This window comes from Podarcis bocagei, assembly GCF_964188305.1.
Source record: "Podarcis bocagei genome assembly, chromosome: 4".
In the NCBI taxonomy this organism is placed as follows: Eukaryota; Metazoa; Chordata; class Lepidosauria; order Squamata; family Lacertidae; genus Podarcis; species Podarcis bocagei.
The window spans coordinates 49,134,867-49,161,144 of record NC_138128.1 but is presented as its reverse complement, the minus strand read 5'-3'; the positions used below and the strand labels follow the sequence as shown (position 1 = coordinate 49,161,144).

The window sequence follows — 26,278 nt, the reverse complement described above, 5'->3', positions numbered from 1 at the left end:
TCCGCACTCCCGTTCCTCTGCCAGTGCTTGGAATCTGCATCTGGTCCCCCAGTAAGACCTTGCTTGCTTGGTTTGCACCACAGTAAGGTTCAACACTGGCTGACTCCTGTCATACGGGTTTGGAGCGATCCAAACCCAGCAGATCCATTCCATCAACATGGGACTTGTGGAATGATGAACTGATCCTGGGACCCAATGCCATGCCAACCCTTGCCCTGTCTACTGCTATCAATCAAGGTTTGGCCTGATTGTATCCCATCACCGTTGTACAGTCTGCTTATTTTGCTGCTCTCATGGGCCACATAATGCACCTGCCTGGGCAAACAGTTTCAAACAACTTACAATCTCAGAATTAAGGTGGAACCTAAAAATATACATCTCAGGTGTCAAAAGTCAGGGTAAAGAGGTGTGCTATATGGTGAAGATGCCAGGAGGGAATCCAAAAGGTGTGCGCAGGTGAGAATTGTAGAATCTTCTCCACCAACCACACTTCACCTCCATGCATACACCTCCTTTCCCCAATGACTCTTCTTCCAGCTAGGTTCAGGCAAGAGAAGAGTTTAGTACCCCATTCCCACACATCCATTCTGCTAGTCGTGCAAACACACAAATTGCCCTCTGTCAGTCCCACACCTCCAACTCTTTTATCTTCAGAAATGCTGCAACAGCTGTATCCTAGATTCAGGTAGGTAGCTGTGTTAGTCTGACACAGTCGAAATAAATAAAGAATTGTCCAGTAGCACCTTAGAGACCAACTAAGTTTGTTCTGGGTATAAGCTTTTCCCCGCCTTATAGCTTATACCCAGAACAAACTTAGTTGGTCTTTAAGGTGCTACTGGACCATTTTTTATTTATTTCAGCTGTATCCTAGGTGCGATGGACCCTGGGAAACATTAGATTCTCAGGGCAACTAGATATTTAATATAGATGGAGGGGTCCTGGGAATGGCAAATCCAAGGCTGCCAGGGCAAATGTTACAGTCCATCAAGAACGCTCTACTTAGACACTAGTGAGTATAACTGTTGGGTTGAAATAAACGACAGACGAGTGGCAAGTGTCATCTGGGAGGCCTCTCCCGAGCAAGTCTCGGGGAGTCTCTTTTATTGAATATTACAGCATTGCCACGTATGTGCTTGTTGCTGATTGGTTAACACAAGTACAAAGCAAGGTGCCACATATGGGCATTAATCACCAATAGATTAAAGGCTGGGAAAGGGAGCACCGAACTAGACAGGCATGAAAACCTCCCAATTAAATTATAACTAGTGATTGATATAGCAAGACTTAAACAATTACATTCCGATAGATGTGGTCAACTATGCATTAAGAACAGGTCAGAGTATAATGTTTTCATGAACTCAATGTGAACTGGACATTCTAGGGTGATGAGGGAATGTCTTAGTATTAGAACGGTTTGTGCAGCATCATGTGCAGAAACAAAGCTTCCCATCATGCCACAGTCATGTGCAGAAGCAAAGCTTCCCTTCATGCCACAGTCATGTGCAGAAGCAAAGCTTCCCTTCATATAACAAGCAAGGATGCATGCAGTCTCTCAGTTCCAAGAGATTGCTTCCATGCTCAAGTTTACTTTGAGTCTACATGCCTCTTCTCCTAGTCCTTGCTCTAAAGGAGCTTTGGGGACTTTCCAGACAGGCTTCTCATTGGGCATTCATGCCGATACATTCACACAAGCCTTACACAGAGGTTGTACAATGTTACCTGTTTAGTGAACATTCATCGTGACATCTACAAGTGGAGATTACACAACATTGCCAGCTAGTGGTTGTTATCCTGCACTTTCCAAATTTTTAATCAGACATTTTGCACTTACGAAAGGGATAAGATAGTTGTGCTGGAAAGTTTGGGATGCCAACCAAATTTTGTGTGAATAAACAATCTCTCTGGAAGTGCCCTTGCACCACTATTAAGCAACAAAGGGGGGGGGGGAGGTGGAGAAAGCATCCGAATAAGAGCATGTCCATACAAACATACATACAAATGAAGTGGCCCTGACAATAACGATAGAGATTTGAAGGGGTCCATTTGCCTCAACAAAGGATTATGGCCCATATCCACCAGTTCAGTATATTATGGAGGTGTGGAGTTATATAGCATAGTAATCTATAGTATATTGGCACATTATATTGAATTGCATGTTTATACAGATTCATTATTTATAAATCATAGGCTCTAAATATAAGGTCTGAATCATGATTTCATTGACAGAGTTCAGTCCTGGAATATATGAAGATATGCATCTCTGAGTATGGTATATGCAGAGTGTTTTTCTGTCACCTACATCCAGCTCTCAAAACATCTTAACTAAGGCAGGACTCCCAAGGCAATTCAAAGGACAGCTTGAGCCCTGCTTCTGCTCTTTTCAAAATTAAGCACTTGTGTCATCCATATCCAGCACTGAGAGATATCATCTAGGATTCCTTGCCTAGAAGAAAGGGTGCATGTAGCATAAAAACTCAAACTGATTAAATCAGGCTTTGAACACGTATTCTCTTTTCTGCATATTTTGCTGCTCTGCCTTTCACTTGATTATTGAACATGCTGTGAGAGTGCAGCGTTACAGCTTTTTAATTATATTGATACATGAGACCTCAGCAATACAAGCATTTCAGTGTGTTGACAATCAGATTACAGAGGAAAGAAACCTCATTTATAAATAAATGAAAATGAGTTTTATCACTTGTGGAATGATAATTTCAATAGCCTTTACGCTGTCTCTCCACTTAGGATGCTTATAAAATTATTTTGCATCCTTTGGGTAACCAAGTATCTGTTTGCAAAACAATTAACCAGTGTTTAGCATGCTTGCAAAAAGACTCAGGAATGTTATACATATGAAAGAGTGAAGTGAAAATGTTGGCTCAATTCCATTGCCAAAAAGAAAGATGGGGTCAGGGCTTTTCTTTTCCAGCTGGAACTCACAGGAGCTGAGTTCTGGCACCTCTAAGGTAGGTGCCATTGCCATTCTAAAAGAATGAGGGGGGTGTTCATTGTGAATTACAGAACCTCTTTTTCTAGAAAAATAGCACTGGACAGGGCTGTCCAACAAGCGCTAACTGCATCATCCCTTCTCTACCTCTGTACGTTTTCTTGTGCAGTCTTAGCAGAAGTTCAGCCTTCATTCTCCCCTTCCTTTGCATATAACTTGTTTTCAAAGGAAATTGAGCAATTCCTGGGACAACACTCAGCTCAGTTGTGGACCACACATTTTGCACCCAAAAGGTCCCACATTCACCCTCTGACATCTCCAGCAAAAGGATCTCAGATATCAAATCTGGGGGGCAATCTTAGAAACTAGTGGGGAGTCAGAATAGCCAATCTACTGAACTAGATTGACCAATGGTGAGATCTGATATAAGGCAGCTTCATTTCCTCTGGCCATAGTTATCCTCTAGATAACTTCCAACATCACACAACAACCCAAAGAAGTGAAGGCGACAAAATGCATGGGGAGTCTGGTACATATTCGCTGTGCTTTGACCTACCCATCCACTGGGTACTAAAGAGTAGTTTCTGCTAAAATTATGATACTGAAATGAATGGTCATGATCCAAAATCAACCAGGCTCAAATGTTGTATAGTTACTGACAGAGCCATACCTATGCTTCCTTGTGCCCTTGGCAAGGAGCTATATCAGCACCTTCACCCACCCCACATGTGCCCTCGGCAAGGAGATGTATTGGTGCCTCTGAAGCCGGGAGAGACCAGAAACTCAAAAAGTTTGCACTTTTTTCACCTTTCACGCTCTTCCAGTGTCTTTCTCCATTGCTGCTCTCCTCCCCCTCTCCTCCTCCCCCTCTGTTGGTCCATCTGTCTGAGCATGCAAACAGATGGAGGGGGGGGGGCTCCTAGCCACTCCAAGCCAGAGTGGGGAGGTATGGTTTTTGAGCCATTGGTAGGAGCCAATCTGACCAACTTCTATGTATGCCCATGATGACTGATTGAGGCAAATGCAGACAAGAAGCCCACAGCTGTACAACACCACCCTCAAGTTGTAGACAGATGTATGTATACCTGTGTGAAACAGATATATGTGCAGAAGACAAAGTAAGCTTCCAGGGCTGTATTTATGTGAATGTGGTATACCTCTCTGCAGGCTTCACTATAACATGATCTCTCAGAATTATGTGCTTCTGATTCACATATCACTGAAACAATCTCTCCTTCATTCAAACCAGTGACTATGGATTTGAGCGTCACAGCAATGGCCAGTGCTTGCCTGCATTTTGGTACAACCCATCCTCCTTGTCAAAAGACTGCAGTATTGGTCAGAGTTATCTCAACAGCACTGGGTGAGTTGTTTTCAGATCAGACTTACCAGAATCTAGTTGTTAATATTATTTGTGAATGGTTGTTAAGCTTTCCTCATGCTGTTCATCAGGTCTATTGCAGAGCAAGGCTTCAAATGCGGAGGGGCTTGCCAAGGGATTCTAAGACAGTCTAGCTACCAGTGATGCATATGACCCAGCCTTCCCTGCTGTGCCAGTCTGGAGCTGGCACAAAGAAAGACATATTTATCCTTCCTCTCTGGCTGACATCAGTGCCAGAGCTTTGGAAATGGTGGCATCTCTGCTTCTCCATTTATCCTCATTTTGTGTTAGGGTGTGTAAACACTATACCTTTAAAGCACATGAAAAGCAAACATACACCCCTCAAAGACTTATGGGCACAGTAGTTTTTTTATGAGTTGCTGTCAATTTTAGCTCTGTGAGAGGTAAACTACAATGCCCATAGCTCTTTGAGGGAGAGAATCAGCTTTGAAACTGTTTTTAAGTGTGCACGCAACCTATGCTGTTTTGTGATAAAATTCCTTATTATCAATTGCTGTCAGATTAACATTTAGCGTCATTAATGGTCTTATTTATTTTGGCTGCTTTATTATATCTGTGTGTTCTTAATTTGTTGTGAATGGTTATGAGACTTTTTCTGTAAGAAGTGATGAAATAATAACAGTTGCTGTTATTGTTATGATTTGCTTAAACTAATTGGGGTATTGTGGTGGTGGTCTTGAAAAAGAGTAAATAGTCTTAAGTAAGCATCTTGCAGTGGTCCTTCCTTACACTGTTGTGTCTGCTTCCCACTTTCAACAGGTATAGAAAGGTTGTATCTAATAACTGCACAGATGGTGTGCGTGAACAGTACACAGCCAAGCCTCAGCAGTGTCCTGGCAAAGCCCCACGAGGACTCCGAGTTGTCACTTCAGATGGCACATTGACATCAGAACAAGGGCACAATGTTACCTTCATGGTGCAGCTGGAGGAGGTATGTTGTCTTTCACACATTTCCCACTGGGGCTTTTGAGTCTGAATCGTTTAGAAGAAAATGGATAGAAGTGAACAAAATTAATTGGCCAGTGGGATTTAACTGATTAATGGCTTAATAAATATGAGCTGTGTATCTGGGCTACAATAAGCAAGGCTTCGTTAACTTCTGTAACCTTTGCTCACTTCCACTTTTGCCCTTCCCAATTCCTTGAAGGGTAGACCCAAAAGTGAAGTTACCTGGGCAAATATTGCCAAGCAAATGGCAAAGCCAGCATTTAGAGGATATGGAAAATTTACATTTCTGAAACAATGCGTTCTGTCAACTACCATTTGTTACTTAAATGAGGCATGGAGGACACCCAGTCTTGCTTAAGAAGTGCTAATTGTGGATTAGTTTCCATGTTGAAACAGATAGTTTTATTCTTCTTGAATCCCACAACTTAGTGACTAGAAAAGTCAACACCTACTGGTGAAAAGACAACCATGGGATAATAAAGACCCTGACATCCGTTCTATCAACCATTGAACTCAACATTATCAAATGCAAGTACTCATAGGATAGTTTTATGCTAGGTGCATTTGCAAGATAGTAATGTGTGCATTCGCAAGGAGTTAAAATGGGGCATTCACTCTGCAGAAATCTAGAGAAAACCTCACCCATCAGTTCCCATCTTTATACATGTTTAAGAAATAGATGCTACAAAACTGACTGCAGCATCTGAATCGAAGCAATTTACACAATATAAGATAGCATATAAGTATAGAGGGTATATTTGTGTTAAGACATGGAAAGTTTTTTGCTACCAAATTTGGCTCAAGACATGTGTGTCTGTGTGTGTGTGTGTGTGTGTGTGTGAGAGAGAGAGAGAGAGAGAGAGAGAGAGAGAGAGAGAGAGAGAGAAAGAGAAAGAGAGAAATTAAAATTCCTATGCTATAGGTGTCTTAAAAACCATCTCTGCACTGGACTATGGGCTGAAAAATTTGAGTTACGGTAATCTGCATAAAGACCAGAAAAAGCAAATGCTTGAGAATTATATTCTGGAAGACATCCAAGGAGAAACAACAACTGCCTGTTGCAAAACCTGCTTTAAAATATGTTTTAAACATCTGCAAGGATAAAGAGATAACAAGTCATTGCTTAACTGAAAGCTTCCAATTAAATGTCAAGCTTGGGACTAGATTTAAAAACATTTTGATTACATCTCATTGTTTAACATTTTGATTTACATGTAAGGCCCAGCACTTCATAGAAAAAAATCATGCTTGCAGCCACTTGGGTGAGACTGAAATTGATTGTTTGAAGGTGTTGTCCTCATTAAGGTGATTAAAATTAGCAGTATCATCTCCTCCCACATTGAAACTCCATGCATGACTTACACGTAATCAAGTTATAATCATATTCTGTAAATGGGCCAGGCTGTTACTTTTGAATCCATAGGTGTAAAGAATCTCAGAGGCTGTGAGAAGAATTCAGGTATAAAATGCAGCTAATTATTTAACACCTTGCTTGTTTATATAGCCATGGGTTAGGCATGTGCATCAGCTCTTTGTATACCCTGAATTACAAGGAAGGTTCTCATTTTACCTCATTAGATTGTTCTATTATCAAGATGCCTTGAGGTGTATCACTTCATTTTCAAGTGACTCTGTTTGGACCCAACTAAGGAAGCCCCGCAGAGCTCAAGAGGGAAGGTGATGGAGAGTTGGGGGAGAGGATCTCTTATTCTGATGGATGGGGCTAGCTTTTAATCACAGAGAATTATTTCCTCGGGGCACTCCAATCACGTTGAGTTGATGGAAGGGTTGGAAACTGCTTAGAATTGGAGAGATAAAATGAACCCCAGGGTCATCTAGTCCAACTCTTCAATACAGGAATCTCAACTAAAGCATCCAAGACAGATGGCCGTTCAACCTCTGCTTAAATACTTCCAATGAAGGATAGTCCACCACCTCCCAAGGGAGTCCAGTCTACTGTCAAGTAGCTCTTACTATCATAAAGTTTTTCCTGATGTTTAGTTGGAATCTCCTTTCTTGTAACTTGAAGTCATTGGTTCGGGTCCTACCCTCTGGAGCACAAGAAAACAAGCTGACTCCATCTTCCATGTGACAACCCTTAGATACTTGAAGATAGCTATCATGGCTCCTCTCACTCTTTTTCGAGGCCAAACATACACAACTTCTTCAACCATTCCTCATAAGGCTTTATTTCAGGACCCTTGATCATTTTTGTCTCCCTTCTCTGCACACATTCTAGTTTGTCAATATCCTTTTTAAATTGTGGTTTTCAGAATGGGACACACTATTCCAGGTGTGGTCTGACTATGGCAGAATAGAGTGGGACTATTACATCCCTTAAGGGACGCGGGTGGCACTGTGGTCTAAACCACTAAGCATCTTGGGCTTGCCGATCAGAAGGTCAGCAGTTTGAATCCCCGCGATGGGGTGAGCTCCTGTTGCTCAGTCCCAACTGCTGCCAACCTAGCAGTTCGAAAGCACGCCAAAAAAAAGTGCAAGTAGATAAATAGGTACTGCTCCAGCGGGAAGGTAAACAGCATTTCCGTGCACTGCTCTGGTTTCAGTGTTCCGTTGCACCAGAAGCGGCTTAGTCAAGCTGGCCACATGACCCGGAAAAACTGTCTGAGGACAAACGCCGACTTCCTCGGCCTGTAAAGTGAGATGAGTGCTGCAATCCCAGAGTCGTCTGCTACTTGACTTAACTGTCAGGGGTCCTTTACCTTTATTACTTCCTTTGATCTGGATGCTGTGCTTCTTGTTGAAGCAGCTTTCTCATAGAGAGAGCACAGAACAATTCAGAAACAGATCATTTTTTTAAAAAAAAATATGCACGGATACAAGCAGCAGCAGGTGGCAGAACAGTACAGGCAGGACTGTGTTGCTGACCTGGCTTCCCAATGCTTCGTAATGCTGGTTACTGAGAGAGAGAGAGAGAGAGAGAGAGGGCAAAGCAGCAGGGAGCTTGGTGCAGTGCAGCCACAACAGCAAGAACATCAGATTGTGCCCACTCCATGAAAAGCCCCCATTCAACTTGCCCCTCTCTGGATTACTTGCACTGCAGCAATCCAGGGTTTCAGACAGCAGTATTTCCACCAGGCAGAAGATGCCGAGGGATGAACTTGGGGCTTTTTGCACACAAAGCATGTGCTTTTCAGTATTAAGTATTTGGAGAATATTTGATAAATATTCAGGTACTCGGAGAATGTTTGAGCACTATTGGATGCCATAGAGGACCATCTTAAGGAGACTTTGGGGAAGAAATGATTAAGATACACTTAGAATCACAGCTTTGATGCATTGATGTAAAACCTGTGGGAGAAATGTGTTCCCTTTACTGCCTACCTTATTATCTGAGCTCAGCAGAGTCACAAAACTATTCAGTCTAGCACTACATTTGTCACTGTGATGAATGAAGGGGGGGGGAATGACAGATACAGATCAGTCTTTTGTAATTTCATGTACTGTAGAAATCCTCATTATGGGTGTCAGTTACACATACCTAGCGATATTCTATATTTACTGAGTTGCTCTTGTGCAGCTTTCTACACCCTACACTGTAATTTCCTGGACACCCTACACTGTGATTTAGTCAAACACCTGATTACAGAAGTGTTCTCAAGCCATTTGGACTTATGCTTTATGTTTGGACTGTGGTATAAGCACATCATGCAGAAATGCACTTCCTATGTATACAATACTGTGAAAGATGTTCTGACCAATTTATGGATGCAGGGGGAAAAGACCTGTGGGAAGCAACACAGGAACCTAGGAAAGTGCGTTATACCAAGTCAGACTATTGTTTCATCTAGTTCCATATGATTTGACTCTTAGCTGGCTGCCAAGGGTTTCAAGCAGGACTCTGTCCCACTATCTGGAAACAGCAGGTATTGAACCTGGAACCTCTCTTGTATGTAAATCAAGCGCTATACCACTGAACAACAACCTGTCCCCTATGCTGTGGAACTATGAAGTCAACTTTCAACACACTTAGAAATGTTAAGTTTTGGGTGTCTCTTTTTGCCCCTCTTCTTGTTTTTCTTCGTTGGCACAGAAAATATCTGTCCTGCTGGTCACACTATTGCATAAAAGCTGCTTGCCCTGAAATACTGAAATTCTTAAATGCCAGCTTTTGAAACATGGCCTTTTAGAAATGTGTTAAATCCTGAACTACAGGTTGTGTATTTAGTTCAGGGACAGGTGGGAGGCATTTTCAGTTCAAAGGACTAAATAATTTTAACAGGAATGAACTGGAAAAAGCAAGGAAATTCATCTTGTGAAAGAGGCACTGGAAGAGTGGCAGCTGTAGGTCTCCTCTAATTAGACTGGAAGGAGGCACCTTTCTCAGCAGGAAGCCATGATGTGAATCAGAAGTCCATGTCCTGCTGAGCTCCAAAGTGATTTTCTGCTCCTCGGACAGCTGTAGACTCAGCATATTCTTTGGCCCACCAAAATTTATTAAAAGGGATTAAAAAGAAGAAGACATATTAGAAGCGACTCAGTACCTTTTTCTAAGTCCTTTTTATATTATGCCAAGGCTGCTATAACCATATACACCTTGTGCTGGGAGTACGTTTCAGTGAACCCTGTGATGCCTACATCCAGTGCTTTTTTTCTTTAAAAAAAAATGTTTAGGGGGACTCTCATTTTGACTTAAGAAAATCACCATTTTATAGTTCAAATCAGTAAAACTAAATACAGTAAATGGACAAAAGTACAAAGATTCACAAAATGTTTAGGGGTATGTATGTATGTATGTATGTATGTATGTATGTATGCAGAAGCGGACTTTCTTTTTCACTGCTGATATCAGCAGTGCAAGGAAAGTTCTTGCTTGTCTGGAGTTGATGCCAGGTGTTTTCTTGAAGGGTGTGAGGGACATAGACAGCAAGCCTGTGCACACTTACCTTGGAATAAGCACAATTGAACACAGTGGGACTTAACTTCCAAATTAAACACGTATGGGTTTATGCCACATGAGATTAAGTTGGGATGTAATAATGGTTTTCCATTATTTAAAATGACATTATGAACAAACATTTCTCTCACAGATATACACACATATACATTAACATATATGTACACCCAGTCACTTTGTTGTAAAATTCCTAAATGGGATTTTGCATCTTTAGGGTTCTGACTTTTGTGGCATACACAATTTGGACCAGATTCAAGCAGTCCTGTCATTCTGAATAGTGGCATAGCGTGGGGGGTGCAGGGGGGCCTGGCCGCACCGGGCGCAACATCTGGGGGTTAGGGTTAGAGGGCGCAAATCCACGGGTTAGGGGGTGCAAATCCACGGGTTAGTGGGCGCAAATTACTTGCCTTGCCCCGGGTGCTGACAACCCACGCTACGCCCATGATTCTGAGATCCATTTTTGAGATATGACTGCATTGCAGAATGTCATCCAGATACTGCAATCCACTAGGAAGTTTAGGCAGAGTAGCATTAATTGTTTCTGTGATTCACCAAAACTCAATTATAGCGGTGTGCCAAAACAGCTGCCTCCAATTTGCTATCCCATTCGCAGGCGGAAAATTGGGAGCAGCAATTTTGGGAGTCATAATTCAACTCATGTTGTGAACCCCTGAAATGTTTTGGGGAGCAGAGAACAATTGTGTCTACTTTTGTGTTCTAATTCACTGATTTTGGCAGGGGCTCTTAAACAGAAAGAAGGCAAGAAGCCCCCTCCCCAGAATAACTTTGCCTACCCCAAAACAATTTCATTCTTCTCCTTTAGTTTTGCCTCAGTGGTTTTGTCAAAATCCCCCCCCCCAACTAATTTTTGCTGAACCAGACGTAAGATTTTGACTGATCCCTATAAATGTAGATTCTTACTTGTACGCCTGAATACCTTTCAAGATGGCAAATATTCAAATTGCCCTGGATTCCATATCTATTTTATACTAATTATCCTCCCTACCTCTCTAATTTAGGGTGACATTCAAAGATCAATAATCCGTGTGGATTTTGGAGACGGCAGTGCTGTGTCATACGCCAATCTCAGCTCCACAGAAGATGGGATCAAGCACGTCTACCAGAATGTGGGGATTTTCCGAGTAACAGCGCAGGTGGAAAACAGCCTGGGGGCAGACAGTGCTGTCATGTACTTGCATGTAAATTGTATGTTATTACATTGGTATATGAAATATTTTAAAGATTCTTTCTTTCTTTCTTTCTTTCTTTCTTTCTTTCTTTCTTTCTTATACGTTTGTACTATGAAACCTGCTAAGAGAAGGAGTAGTTCACTTTTATATTAACATTTATTCTTTGGGAAGATGGAAGTGAAAGAGAAATGGGTACCAAAAAAATTCAGCAGGACATCTTAATGCTGTGAGGAAATGGCCTCTCAAAATTCCCCACCCTATCCATGAGTAAAGTAACCAAAGACATAATTTCACTGAATTTCTCCAAGGAGGATGAAAATTCTCCACCTTTTTATCCAGGCTGGGGCTCACAGTTGTCAGTAGCACAACGTTCCTCAGATTGCCATTTGTTTTTTGTTGCTGCTGCAAGAACTGGCAGTAGCAACTGTGTTAGCAGCATGACCGCCATTTTGCCTCTTCCACAGTGCCCCAGACCTAATATGATTCTTTAGTATAGCAGGAGGAGAGATGGCAACCACTTTGTGCTGTGCTTTCTCAATTTTGATTCCTCATGAAAAATTGGAAAGATTTGTTTATTAATGTATTTATATCCTGCTTCAGGCCTGGCACCAAACAGTGGGGGTTGCTGTCCTCTGGGACTGGTGGGTGAAGGAAAGGGTATGTAACATCAAGTGGAGCCAAAGCTAAGATCACAGTAGGCAGGTCACACTTGAGAGCCAGTGTAGTGTAGTGGTTAACAGCAGTGGACTCGTAATCTGGTGAACCGGGTTCGCTTCCCTGCTCCTCCACATGCAGCTGCTGGGTGACCTTGGGCTAGTCACACTTCTCTGAAGTCTCTCAGCCTCATTCACCTCACAGAGTCTTTGTTGTGGGGGAGGAAGAGAAAGGAGATTGTTAGCCGCTTTGAGACTCCTTAGGGTAGTGATAAAGCAGGATATCAAATCCAAACTCTTCTTCTCTTCTTCTTAACACTGAGGAGCAGTTGATGCATGCAGACAGACCCACACAGAGAGTAGGGGAGGGAGAAGGAGCAAAGGTAGGGTCTGGCGGAGGTGGATGTGTGTGGAGAAGTTGACTGGCTGAAGGGTGGGGAGGAATAGTAAGGTTAGGGGCTGATAGGAAATAGAGTTTGATGGAACAATAGTGGAAGCTTGGGAGGAAGATGAAATAATGAGGTTAGATTGGGGGCAGAGAGAGCAGTGTTCTAGACACTGGAAAGAGGCAAAATGAGAGGCACCAGTGTGAGTGCTGTCCATAATCAGGACCTGCAGGACATAGCCGACTTTCCATGATAAGCACACGGTTGTCAGGAGTAGTTATCTCTTCCATTTTGTTTTCAGTCACTCTCCCCATGACAGCCATTTTGTGTTTTGCCATGGCACCTCCATGGCAGCCATTTTGCGACGGCTAACCCCCCAGCACTCTCTCAAAATTCAAAAGCTGCCCACTAGCCTAAAAAGGTGGGCAACCCCTGGTCTACTTGAAAGCAGGTCCCACCCAGTTCAGTGGTACTTCTTTATTATTAGTGTGTAGAAGATTGCAGCCTTAGAAAGGAAAAAGGAATGGGAAAGGTAAAAGAAGGAATTGGCTTAGCGGGCTGAAAGGTGCAGCAAGACTTTTGATAAGTGGGTGTTGCCCTAGGCAACAAAGTCCCTGTGGGCTGTATACTAGTGAGCACAGGGAAGCCTTGCTGCAGAGGTGCCAACTTGTGAGGAAGATAGGGGGGGCGGGAAGTTGAGCAAGTGCCACCCTCAATTTACATCAGGATGTTGAAGGAGCCAAGAACATGGTGGCAACATGGATTCAGTGGCCAGTGGCTCCTCATCGCCCTCCTCCTCCTGCCACTGCCACTGGCTGGGGGCTTCTCCCCCCCTTCCCCTCCATGGCACTGAAGCCACAGCACACTCAGCTCCACGCTGGGCCCTGATTTTGGGGAGTTGCTGCCCCTGCCCTGTTCACATAGTCAGTTTGCTCTCAGAGGATGGGATTTACAGAGTGTGCAAACAGGCCTTTGTTTATACTGGCCCATGAAAGAACTATAACATAATACTAAGCTTTAGTTTGAAGCTGTTGAAAATACCTAAGCTGATATATGCAGTGCTTTTTTCTTTCTCTCTTAAAATATGTTTGGGGTACTCTCATTTTGACGCAAGAAAGCCACCATTTTATAGTTCAAATCGGGGGAAATAAATACAGTAAATGGACAAAAGTACTAAGATTCACAAAATGTTTAGGGGTGTGCGTATCCCTGTGTACCCCCCCAAAAAAGCACTGTTTTTAAATGCAAAAGGTAAGATTTTATATAAAGAGCAAGCAGCCCATTGAACCTTGATACAAAATTTACAAAGTTCTGTTGGCCAGTCTTTACTTAAACAATTTATTTATTTATTTATTTATTTATTTATTTATTTATTTATTTATATGTGAGTTTGTATTTATTTATATAAAGCAGTTCTCAGCATTATGCCACAAAAGCTAAACAAGGATACAGAAATGATTAAGATCAATATTTAAATATCAGCAACCCAAATAACCAAAATCAATATGAAAGAAATGAAATTGCCTTCTCAGCCTCTTATCTCTTCCCATCTTTATGAAAATGCCAGCGGGGTGGGGAGGCCAGGCCTTCTTTGTTTGTAAAGGTCACTGCAAACACACTTGAGTGCTGGTAATATCTCCAGAGAGGCTCTGGGGGTCTCTCTGATAACACAGGGCCATGCAATCTGCTACAATTTGACAGAAGATGATTCCGCAGGGGCCCATCTTCGCTGTGCACTACTTTGTTTGCAAGCTAATGAGGCCACTTGATGGAGCAGCTATTTGCCTATGCAGGCCACAAGCTACAAAGGAAAAGTCGTTGTCTGGGTCATTCCTCTCTGCGAATGGGTTTCCCCGCCACATAATTTGATCAACACAGTGTACAGCATTAGAACAGAATGCAAAAAAGTTACTGAGGCTCTCAGCAGGATCACAAGCGGCATAGCTTTTCATATTTTCCTCAGTGTTTCTAGAATCAAATTACTCAGCAGACTGAGTAATTGTGGCTCCCAGCAGTCTAAGGCAAGCAGGTACAGAGAATGGAGGTATTCAGTTATAGGGTAGAGAGGGCTAGTCTGTCCCTAGTGCTCCTGAAAGCTGATTCACATGATCAGTTGCATATGCTTTAAAGGTCAAGAAAGGGCAGTGTCTCTCTGGTTTTAAACTTTATGCCTATGGTTAGAATGCTAAACATATATCTTTTTTAAAAAATATCATGAAAACAAAGGATTATAACAAATAAAATAAACAAATAGTTGCAAGCTGGTGTTCTAATACAAAATTAGTCCAGAACAATCTAATAAATAAACAAACAAACCAACCAACCGTGGGCATTGTAAATGTAGAGAGACTTTCTGTAAAACCATAACAAGAATGCAGAAGAAATTTGATTCAGTTTGCATTTGAAATCTATCCAGTTCCCACTATGAGAACTGAAACACAGCCATCCTTCAAAATTTGCACTTATCACAATTCTGTGATGCAGTTCTCGAGCCTAGCAATGTTTACAAAAATGCATATATTACAGAAAAATCTGCATAAATGTGAAGCCATTAGTGAAACTAACATAAACATGTATTATATTAGTGAAAATTACTTGCAACAATGTATCCATTAATCAAAATTGTATATGAAACTGTGTCTGCCATCTGTGAGCAGAAATTCACACTAAAAAGCTGGTGGAATTTCATGAGGATTCTTCTCATTATTTTAAACCACACAAATTGCCTGCAAAATGAGGAGAAATGAATTTAAGACTAGAAAAATGAGAAACAGAGAGAACCAAAATGGATTGGTGCTTCTATTTATAACCGTTGCTCATAGACATTAGAGCACATAGGAAGCTGCCTTATACTGGGTCTTTGTAGTAATATTATTATTGTTATTAATTTATTTATACCCCACTCATCCGGCTGGGTTTCCCCAGCCACTCTAGGCGGCTCCCAACAGATTAAAAACAGAATAAAACATCAAACATTAAAAGCTTCTCTAAACAGGGCTGCCTTCAGATGTCAGATAGTTGTTTATTTCCTTGACTATCTGCCTGGTAAGTATTTCAAGGCAGAGATCTCAGGTGGAGATCTCTCCCATCACCTGCAACCTGATGTGGGATCTTCTACATGCAAGGCATATCAATTCCTCTATATGCAAAGCTCTACCATGGAGCTACAGTTTCCCCTCTGCCCAAAAGAGCTGCACTTGGGACTTGAACCAACAGATGCACGAGAACACACACACTAGAGACGTTTGCCTCCATAGCCTGGATGGTTGTAGGACCAGTGACAGTGACATGCTGGGAATGACAGGGCTAGCTAGCATGTCCCTTGTTTACTCACTGTATGGGGGGGGGGAAGCACACTAATGCCTCATACACAGAGTGAGGAAAACAGGATATACCAATTCCATGAACATGAATGGTCCTTGTGGAGGCAAACCCTATATTTTTAGGATGGCTTGAAAAGTTTTAAATAAAAATTGACCCCAAGATCATAAAAGGTTGTCCAACTCTGCAAGAAAAAGTAATGTGTATTTTTATTGCTCTCAATATCGTGTAGATAGGAGTACAACACCACCTGCTGTTCCAAAGCTGCATTTTTTTGTTTTCTAACACACTGATTTCAGAAGTTAATCATAATTACCCACTTTGGTGATTTAAAACACACACACACACACACACACACACACACACACACACACAAAGCTGCTCAGCTCTCAAAGTAGAATCTATGTTCTACTCATGATTCTTCATAAGTCGGGGCAGCAATAAAACTACTAGCATATTTGCAAAGCTAAGCATGGTCTGGTAGGGTTTCAAGCTGGGTAGAGCAATGTGTTGAGATTCCTGCATTGCTGAGGGTTAGACTAGCTGACCCTCGTTGTCCCTCCCAACTCTTTTTCTATGATTCTGTAATATTCAGAATGTGCCTGCTTCAATTAGAAGTAAATGGCTGAGTTTGTTCAGCCTATTACATTGGATGAAACCAAAATACTGGATGTTAACCAGAGTACTCAAGGCCAAGTTTGGATAATTAATTAATAATAGCTTAATAAATATTTGATTCCATTGCACAAACACAGATTGCTCTGGCTGCATGTAATGAAAGAGGTCTCCTGGTTAGGCCAATATTGTATCTATCTGGCATAACACATATTACATCTGGTGAACAACTTTTCAAATTTCCAGTTCAGATATCCATTTTCCATTATGTGCACTTATTGCAGGAAACTTGGCCTCACATGTGGAGCGTCCCCACCCCTCTTCTTAAGTGAAAATGTGTGTAACAAACAATCTACATGTACTGCCACTTCCAAGAAACATTCCATGCATGTACAATATAATTAATATAATCAAACATTAAGCAGGCTTGTATAATAGTTTAGAGCTGATTACACCAGTTAGGTGAGGAGACCTGAATCCAGTTAAGTAACACTCAGGGCACACATATTGAAATCAATGGACATGATGAACTAAAGTCCATTGATTTTGATGCGTGAGTATGACTTACTGTAGTTGGAAATACAACCCTGAATATCCAACATTCTTAACAGATGTTGCCATTTTGCACATTAGAGCTTTAATAAAAAGGTTTCTAATGAAGATAGGAAGTGACATCAATATATTGTTTCTGCTTCATTTTGTTCAGCTCCTAAAAGTTCAGAAGACAGAACTGGTCCCCATCTCCCAACTCTACTGCCATGAATTTTCATGTATAATGCTAGTAAGCAGAACCTAGATAGTTAAAAGAGAGTAGTAATGGGTAGGGATGGGGGAGAAATTCATTTCAGTTTGCATCTGAAGCCAAATCTATCAAATTTGTATTTTTTTTAAAAAAAACACAGTATGTGAACAAAAACACAAGCATCTTTTAAAATTTGCACTTGTCTAAATGTTGCAATGCGCCTAATGCAGCCAAGCATTGCTCACAAAAATGCATCTATTAGGAGGAAATATGTGTAAAATGAATACATACATGAAAATAACATGCTAATATGCATTATATTAGAAGCAATTGCTTGCAAAAATGTGTGCTTTAATCAAAACTGCATGCAAAAGGTATCAGGAGAAATTCACTCTGAAAGGTTGAAGAATTTCCATGAAATTGCTTAAGAAATGTGGAGAAATGATTTAAGACTGGAAAAAAATGAGTAATTAAGAGAGAACCTAAATTGACAGATCCTTCCATCCCTAGTCATGGGTAGCTTGTGGTCATTTCCTCCTCATTGTATTGTGTGAACACCTACAAGTAGTCGCATTTCTAAAGATAGGATAAAGCAGCAGCTGTCCATCATTCCCACCAGTACCAACAGAGACCTTTTCTCTTGAAGCTATGCAAAGGTGTAGTTTTGGTGGGATCCCAGTGCCATGTCCAGATAAGTCCTGACATGAACAAAAGTCAAGAGGTATAAAAAAAATCCACACTGGGTTCCTCGGTAAGATGTAGATTGAATAACAATAATGGAAAGAAATCAAATTTCATTGGGAGCGTAGGAAGCTACCTACTACTGAGTCCCACCATCAGCCCATATAGCTCAACATTGTCTCTACAATGACTGCTGGTGACTTTCCTGGGTTTCAGGCTGGGGTATTCCCAGTCCTACCTAGAGATGCCAGGGTTTGAACCTGGGATTTTCTGCATCCAAAATGTTCCATCTCATTTGGATTGGTTCTGCATGTTTGCTTGTTTTAATTTGATTTTTTTATTTGTATTTTTTTATTATTATAACCTGCTCTGTGACCTTATGGTGAAAGGTGTGTAAGGAATCTTAGAAGGAAATAAGTGCTCCACCACTGAGCTACAGCCTTTCTCTTAATTGTGCTGTAGGGTGCTACACCTTCATCCGTATTGTGTATGGATATTTTGTAATAGAAATAAAGGGATGTGGTAATAAGCCTCAACCTTGAGAATGCTTGCAGGAAAACAACAGCTATGATACCATTCCACCACTCAAAATATAACCTATGTGGGGAGAAGACTCTTACCTTGTTATACTTGGTGGGAAAACTTGTTTTCTCTGGGTATTGTTGAATTTCTTTCCTTTCCTCCTTCTCTTTATTTTCAAAATAAATTGTTCCAAATGAGAGACAGAGGGCAGTAGGGCCAAGTATATTCTATTCTTTCCCTGATATTTTGCAAATTCTCTTTGCATAAAAAAAGGAGACTAGATTTGTGAAGAAGTTATGAAATACTTTGGAACGGATCCTTGCTAGAAATAGATATTTCTGCTGTTGACCTACAACACTCTTCCTATCAATCTGTAAGGGGCCCCCGCCCCCCGTTAATGCAATATATTCCCAAGAAAAAGCAACACCCCTGTATTAACTCAGCCAATTACCACTTAATGTCTCCTGAGGATATGGCCATCTATATTTGTTTGGTTGGCTTCTGCATAGCAAAGATTTTGCTCATTATCTTTACCATTTGCAAGTTGCTCCTCTGAAATCTTTATCCAGAATTGTCATAGTGCCACTTCTCCCAGATACAGTTGGTTTATAATTAGAATCAAATAATTAAATTTAATTATCCAGATCCAAACAATTCAATAAGCAATTGTGTCAGTACACATATCTTGTGTTTCTGATCATTCAGAACACCAGATAAATGTACGGTGATAGTTTGCCTAAGCTGCATTTGGAGTTTGGGGGCTTGAGTCCATGTTGTACATTGGATTGTTTGCAGGTATATGTTTTAAAACAAGCAGACTATTACTTGCTGAAGCACTTAGGTTTGAGTGAAAAGGTGGTCTATTTGTCACAGTGCAACAAAAGTTACAGCTCTCATATTCAGTTGGGTAGCACCCATGTATGGTCTGATGCTAAGGGGTTTTAAAGCCCTGCTTACCAGGACACTATAACAGGTTGTGGTGAAATTGGGGGTCTTCTGTAAAATAGTACTTGTTTTGCTAATATGCTTTGGACTGTCATAGTGAAAGCAATCTGTGTGTAGAAAGGACAGTTTTTATTTGCTGCTGACATCAGATAATGTCCTTTTCATCCTAATTAGCCACTTTTATTCCTATAAATTGCCCAGGTAATGTGTTATTGAGAAACGAACACTCACAAAATCTGGAGAACTGCACTCCTTTGGGTGTGGGCTTGTGTTTGAGATTGATAGTCAGAAAGCATAACACTGCAAGCTGCCTTAGCATTCCCAACCTAATCATAGACTGTGCTACAGCATCCACAAAACCTGATATGCACCCGTAATCTGGTAAATGTGGTGGGGAAAAATAGCATGGCCTGACAAGGTCAAACTCCATCAGCATTCTTCAGCTCACCTTAAGGATAGCTATACTGAGCAGGGTTGTTCTACATATGGCAACGTTCCTGCATGAAAGTCACTTCTGGGTTAGAGTGTGAATCCCATCTCTACTGCGTTGTGTATAATTATCTTCTATGTATACTAAAAGAACATGCACTAGGAAGCTGTGACTGACCATGGCTTCCCAGAGTCAGTGAATAAATAATATGGAGGCTGTGAAAGCCTTATAACTGAGTCTTATATTTATTTCCTCAGAAATAAATCCCACTGGGGCTTCCTCTCAAATAAGTTCACACAGGATGGCAACCGGTGTTGAAATAAGAATTTGTGGGAAGTAGTCTAGAGCCCTTATTGAAACCAAGGGTGGGGTCAAAGACAAGTATATAGTGTTAATGCATAAAGCTAGACTCATCTACACTTTTCTCCATTCTCTCTTGTTTCCAGGTCCTTTGGAACATGTCCATTTATCGCTGCCCTTTGTGACAACAAAGAACAAAGAAGTTAATGCCACGGCAGTCCTGTGGCCCAGTCAAGTTGGAACACTTACTTATATCTGGTGGTTTGGAAATAACACCGAGGTTTGTATTTCATGGAGATAAATTAATTGTTAAATTGTGACATAATAACATTATCACGGGGCTTGTGATTTCTCTCAGGGAACAGCTTACAGGGCCCTGCAAATCACAGAGAGCAACTCTCAGCACTTTTATGTTGCAAATCAGCTTTTTTTTAAAAAAAAACTTGCTTAACTGTCTCTGTTTAGGCCTAATTTGCATCTTATGCAAATCACTAATCCCCCATTGGACACGGCTGAAGAGATCAAACTGAGAAAACTGCAGAGTGACAGATTATCAAAGATTCCAAGATTTGGGGCTTTTTTCCTTTCCTTATGTAAAATGCAAGCTTTTTTTTTTTTTTTAACTCATGTTACAAACCCGGACTTCAGAGATAAAGTTCTGAGTTCAGCTGATGATGTCTCTGCACTGCTCCAGGGTTTGAAACCGTATTTTACAGTGTGTTGCGCTCTGTAGCACTAGTAAAAAGGAATGTTTGCCGAGAGTCCCAACTCCTACTCTTTTCATAATGCTAAGCCTATACGAAGTTCTCATTTGTGCTGCTAAGCTGCAAGAATGCCTCATTACCACATTCCAAGAGAAGTGAAATGACATGTAGTACATTTCCCTGCCTACGGACAGTAGTTAGCATAAAACAGTATGCCAAAATAACCCACTACCCACCCTCATTTGTTCACTGGGGGGAGAAAAATCTTTAATCGGTGCCTGATAAATTGTGTTGCTAGACTCATCTAAGGCTACTTTGAATTTCAATAGGAAGGTAGGAGAGCTCACACTAGCAGGAGGTAGTTGATAGGGCGGTGGGGCAGCGACATTCAACTAACCTCCCAAAAGTTTAGTCCCGGCTCTTTAGGGTGGTGGCAACTGCTAGCATGACTGAAGAATTTTTCATATATCCAGGGGGTCAGTTCAGGTGTGACACAGATATGCAGTGTGTTTCCCTTATCTCAGTTTCCTTTATATACTACACCTCTTGCCACATAAATGGCTGTAAATTTTAAGTCTGCCGCCTTTTTGCCTGCTCTTATTTGTCGGACTATTTAACCTACCCTGGGTTCGCCCAATGAAGGGCGAGCTACAAAATATACTTAATAAATACTAATAAATAAGTCGTGGTGACAAGAGGGAGACTTGCACTGCATAAATTTCCCTTTGTGAAATTAGGCCAGTCTATGAAACTGCCTGCTAGTTCCAGTTCCCTTGCTTGATACTGCGTATCTGATGCTTTGTCTCTGTTGCAAGGCAAGATATATAGGCTCAAATGAGGTATCTGATACAAGCTGTTACCAGTGGAATTGGGAACTGTCACATCTTGGTGGTGCTACGGAGTGGCCATTGTGCTGCTTTCTTTTGGAAACTATTGCAATGGCAACAGCTGGGTAGCGGTGCTTAAACATGGAGTGGCAGCGGCGTAGCGTGGGTTATCAGCACCCGGGGCAAGGCAAGTAATTTGCGCCCCCTAACCTGGGGCAAGGCAAGTAATTTGCGCCCCCTAACCCGGGGCAAGGCAAGTACAGTAATTTACTCTCCCAAGCAGCAGCAGCAGCGAGGCTTCTCTTTCCCCCACGCTCTCCTGGAGCTGCCTCTTTTCTTTCCTTTTTTCCCTTTCTCCAAGGCTTTTCGCTTTCTCTACTTAATTGATTCCTCCTCCACACCGCAGCGTTTCCTGGCTGCTTCCCCCCCCTTCCCCTCTCTCTCCTCCTCGCTCTGCTTGCCTTGCCCTGCCCAGCCTGAGGGCGCCCTGAGGAGACTCCGCTCTCCTTTTTGACCAGGCGAGGTGGAAAAGTCTCTTCCCGCCCCCTCGCCAGACTCCCTGCTCGGCTCGGCTCACTACCCAGGCGGCCAGTGGAGAGAGAGCTGCAATTACCATAAAGCTCCTCTCCCTCCGCTTCGCCAAGCTGTCAAAGCCCGACAGCAGCAGCAACAGCAGCAGCAGGCGCAGCCAGACCCCCGCCAGCCAGCCAGCCCGCCCGCCCGCCCGCCCGGCTTCCTCTCCTTTTTTTGCCCGCGGCAGAAGGCTTCGCTCTCCCCCTTCCGCGACCTCCTCGCCAAGCCGAGCGAGCGCGGGCTCCCTAACCCGTGGATTTTAGTAGGGGCAGAGAGCTGCTAGTGCGAGCGCGCCCCCCGCCCATGTTGCGCCCGGTGCGGCCGGCCCCCCTGGCACCCCCCACGCTACGCCACTGTGGAGTGGAAATGATGCAGAAACCAGGAGTAGGTCTCTAAGATGAAAGAGAGAGTAAAGGATACTCAAGTATTAAGAGGACAGTAGCTACTACAGAATCCCCTGCATTTATGCAACTAGGTTACACGTTTTATTAGTGGCTGCCGCTAGCACAATAGTATCTCAAAAGCAAAGTAGTTTGTATTGTGTCAAGCTCTGATACTTGGTGGCCAATACAGTATCTCGTGAGCCAAAGGACTTCGGTTGTATAAGTGGGGTAGTTGATGTAGCAAGGACATTGTTGCGGGGAACCATGGCAGTTCTCAGTTGGTAGGTGGCAAACATAATGCACCATTCTAATGAATTCACTTACAGAATATGATTTAAGATGTAAGATGAATTGTTAATACTTTGAGCAAAAATGGGTAAGCTCAGGCTTGGGAGCCTAAGGCGGCCCTTCTGGTCTTTCTTTATGGCCCTTGGGACCCCCACTACAGAATGCAGCCCTAAGGCTGCAAAAGGTTTCCCATTACATTTTAGGGTGACATATGAAAGGGTAATCCATTTGTGTCTTTTTTGCTTTTGCTATTTGTTTATTTTTTTCCTTGAAATAATGTAACAACAACAACAATTTATTATTTATACCCCGCCCATCTGGCTGGGTTTCCCCAGCTACTCTGGGCGGCTTCCAACATAATATTAAAATACAATAGTCCGTCAGTCATTAAAAGCTTCCCTAAACAGGGCTGCCTTCAGATGTCTTCTAAAAGTCTGGTAGTTGTTTTTCTCTTTGACATCTGATGGGAGGGCATTCCACAGGGTGGGTGCCACTACTGAGAAGGCTCTTTGCCTGGTTCCCTGTAACTTGGCTTCTCGCAGTGAAGGAACTGCCAGAAGGCCCTCAGCACTGGACCTCAGTGTCCAGGCAGAATGATGGGGGTGGAGACGCTCCTTCAGGTCTTCTCCCTCTTTTCTGTTCCAACTTTTACATTCCCTTATATTTTTCCCTTTGTTCATGCCACCTGCGAGGATATATTCCTCATGCTTGTATCCAGGATCTTATTGCATAAACCTTGAATTATTTGTCCCTGATTGAAAGCCAGAAATCTGCAGCACTTTTGCCACCAGCTGAACTGATTGTTCTTACGCACTTTTGCAGAGGCTTCATTAACTCTTATTTTTATATCCATTCACATCCAGTGATAATCTTGACCTGTACTGCCCTTTGATAAGATGGAAATACACATTATCTTTGTCTCTATGTTACTGTGGGGATAGGTAATAAAAGGATCCTCATGTAAAATAACTCCATGCATGTGTTAGGGGCTGCAGTGTTAAGGGTTATTTTTCTCAAGATCAGCAACAATACCAAAATCTGTCCCCGTCATAACCACTGATATATAAAATGGTTCAGTGGAAGAGTTTCCTTCTCATATTTTGAAATATGAGAATTGGCTGGTTATTTTGGGAGGCATTTGTCCACCTGTATGCTGACTGTCTTGAGTCACCTGAGTTAATCTACAAAGTCTTATTTCCAGCTCATCTGTTTTCTTCTTGCTGTACCCTGTGGTCTGGATTGTGTTGAGGGTGTTCAAATGGATAAGACTGCCAATCGATGTTCCACTTATCCTTCCTCAAATTGGAGCTTCTAGGAATCCTGGTGTTTGGGTGGGTGTGGCTATTTATTTATTTTGTTGCTCAATATCTCCATGGTTCCCTTCTTCAGGCCAACAATCCTGGGCATCCTTAATCCAAGTGTATTTTCAGCAGCAGGTTTAAGAGAAGGGACCTTGGCCAGACTCTCTATGCAACTGAAAATAAGGCAAGCCAGAGCATTAAGTACCTTCCCTGCTTTCTTCTTTTACCTTTGCAGCCACTGATCACCCTGGAAGGGAGCATTGCATTTACATTCTCCACCGAAGGGATGAACACTATCACAGTGCAGGTTTCTGCAGGAAATGCCATTCTGCAAGACACCAAGATGATTGCAGTGTATGGTGAGCCCTATCTTGTTCATTGTTATTGATTCATTTCTCAGACTACTGCAGCGGTTGTCCTACACACACCCCACACACGTTACTCAGAGAAGAAGGAACTAAGGACACAGACAAGATAACAGCTTTCAGGGGAAATTGTATCTGTAAGATCAAGTTGTCAAGAAGGGCAGCTGCGAAGGTTTGATGCTCTTACATTTTGTGGAGTTCTGCATAGCTGCAAGGACCCAAATTAAAGAACATCCATGAAGTTCAGGACTGCATATAATTTTATTTTATTTTATTTTTTGCACTCACACCCACATCAAAACACATCTGGGAAACACATCTCCCAAACCTCTATTGTTCTGTATCTGTAGTGGGAGCACATGCTCAGTTCAAGTGCTGAAGCCTAATGCCACCCTAATGTTCATTGCACCTGTGGTCCTATGCCTACACTTACCATACTTAGTTGACTCTCAACACACTGGACATAAATCTGGTTGAAAAGAGACACATACTATGCAGTGTGCAAAATAGAGTGTGAACTGACACAATAGAGTTGGACTCTCACTTTAGTGGAACAGCACTCAACACCTTTGCCAAATTGCAGAAGCCTAAAGAGTAGCATGGATAAGAGATGTTGTTGGGGTATTAGGGGTAGGGGGTGGGGCTAAAAGATTTCCATATATTTTCCCTCATGTGCAAACTAAAAAATACTTTCTGCCAAAATGCACTTACCATTTGCATTTCCCCCATTTGATGTTCCCAAGGTTGTTTTGGTGAAAAAAAATCCAAGTTGTAAAATGTAAATGTAATGCTCAGAGCTCCTGCAAAACTAACTTGCATAGAATACCCAATTCTTGTGTTTCAAATGCTGAGCTCAGTATAACACTTCTCCTAAATCCCCAGTCTCGGTTCCCCTGCTGTTTAGCACTTTAAAATAATTGCCATGCAGCCTCTCTTATTTTGAGGGATGTTTTGGAGTGTTTCATTTGTATCCTTTCAAAAGACAAACACCCTAATTGCTATGTAAGATGCCGGCATTTTGGGGAGATACAGAAAGGGAGGAGGGAATCAAAGCAATTAATGCAAATGAGGGCTCTGCCTGATGGAATGCAGGTTCCGTCCCCTGGTTTATGGACCATTAACACTTAATGAGCTGATTGCCAATAAGGCTCCAGACATACCTGCATTAACAGTTTACTCCGTGTCAAAGCAAAGTTAAAGTTGATTTAATTAGAAGCAGACCTGAAGTATCACTTCAGAACCAGCTCAGGAGACCCTGGAGGTTGTTTGGGTTTACAGGATTTAAGTAACATCATGCACCGTTCTGATAATGGGGCAAAGCACAGCTATAACATAATAGTGTAAAACTGTACAAAGACAAGACATCCCACGACTGATTCATACACCTACCATGGCCCTGGCATCTCCCTCTCTCTTTTTAGGCTACATTGTGGTTAGCTGAATTTTTCCAATTTTTCCAAAAACCTTTCAAGTGCCATTTAATTTCCCTGTAAAATAGATGGCTACACAGACTGGTAGATGGTTACACGGGTAGACAGATGCACAGATAGATAGATATACAGATGGGGGGGGAAGCTTCACTATAACCTCAGTGTAATAATAATAATAATATTCTAGGTTCCTCCGCCCCCATCCCTTTCCATCCTTCCTGCTACACCAGTGCATCATCATAAATAATGTTGTTCTGATTGAACAATTGGTAGATCTAATTCTAAACAGTTATTTCCTGGCACAGCCGAGTGATAGGATCAGAATGTTAATCAAGCTGTGTTGTCCAATATGCACATCAATCTAATTGCTTAGAAAGCCAAGCACATTTTAAAAATTCAGTAGCCACATC

The 26,278-nt window shown here is 42.0% G+C and overlaps 1 protein-coding gene across 8 annotated transcripts in view; it reads left to right on the top strand.

The window, feature by feature from the left end:
* Window positions 1–26,278, top strand: part of SORCS1 (sortilin related VPS10 domain containing receptor 1) — a 496,054-nt gene that overhangs the window by 337,710 nt on the left and 132,066 nt on the right. For all 8 annotated transcript variants that reach the window (XM_081192000.1, XM_081192006.1, XM_081192004.1 and 5 more), the window contains exons 17-21: window positions 4,197–4,310; window positions 5,109–5,280; window positions 11,232–11,418; window positions 20,144–20,277; window positions 24,309–24,432. In XM_081192000.1, the coding sequence (XP_081048126.1) occupies window positions 4,197–4,310; window positions 5,109–5,280; window positions 11,232–11,418; window positions 20,144–20,277; window positions 24,309–24,432 (731 nt within the window). The remainder of the gene's footprint in view (window positions 1–4,196; window positions 4,311–5,108; window positions 5,281–11,231; window positions 11,419–20,143; window positions 20,278–24,308; window positions 24,433–26,278) is intronic.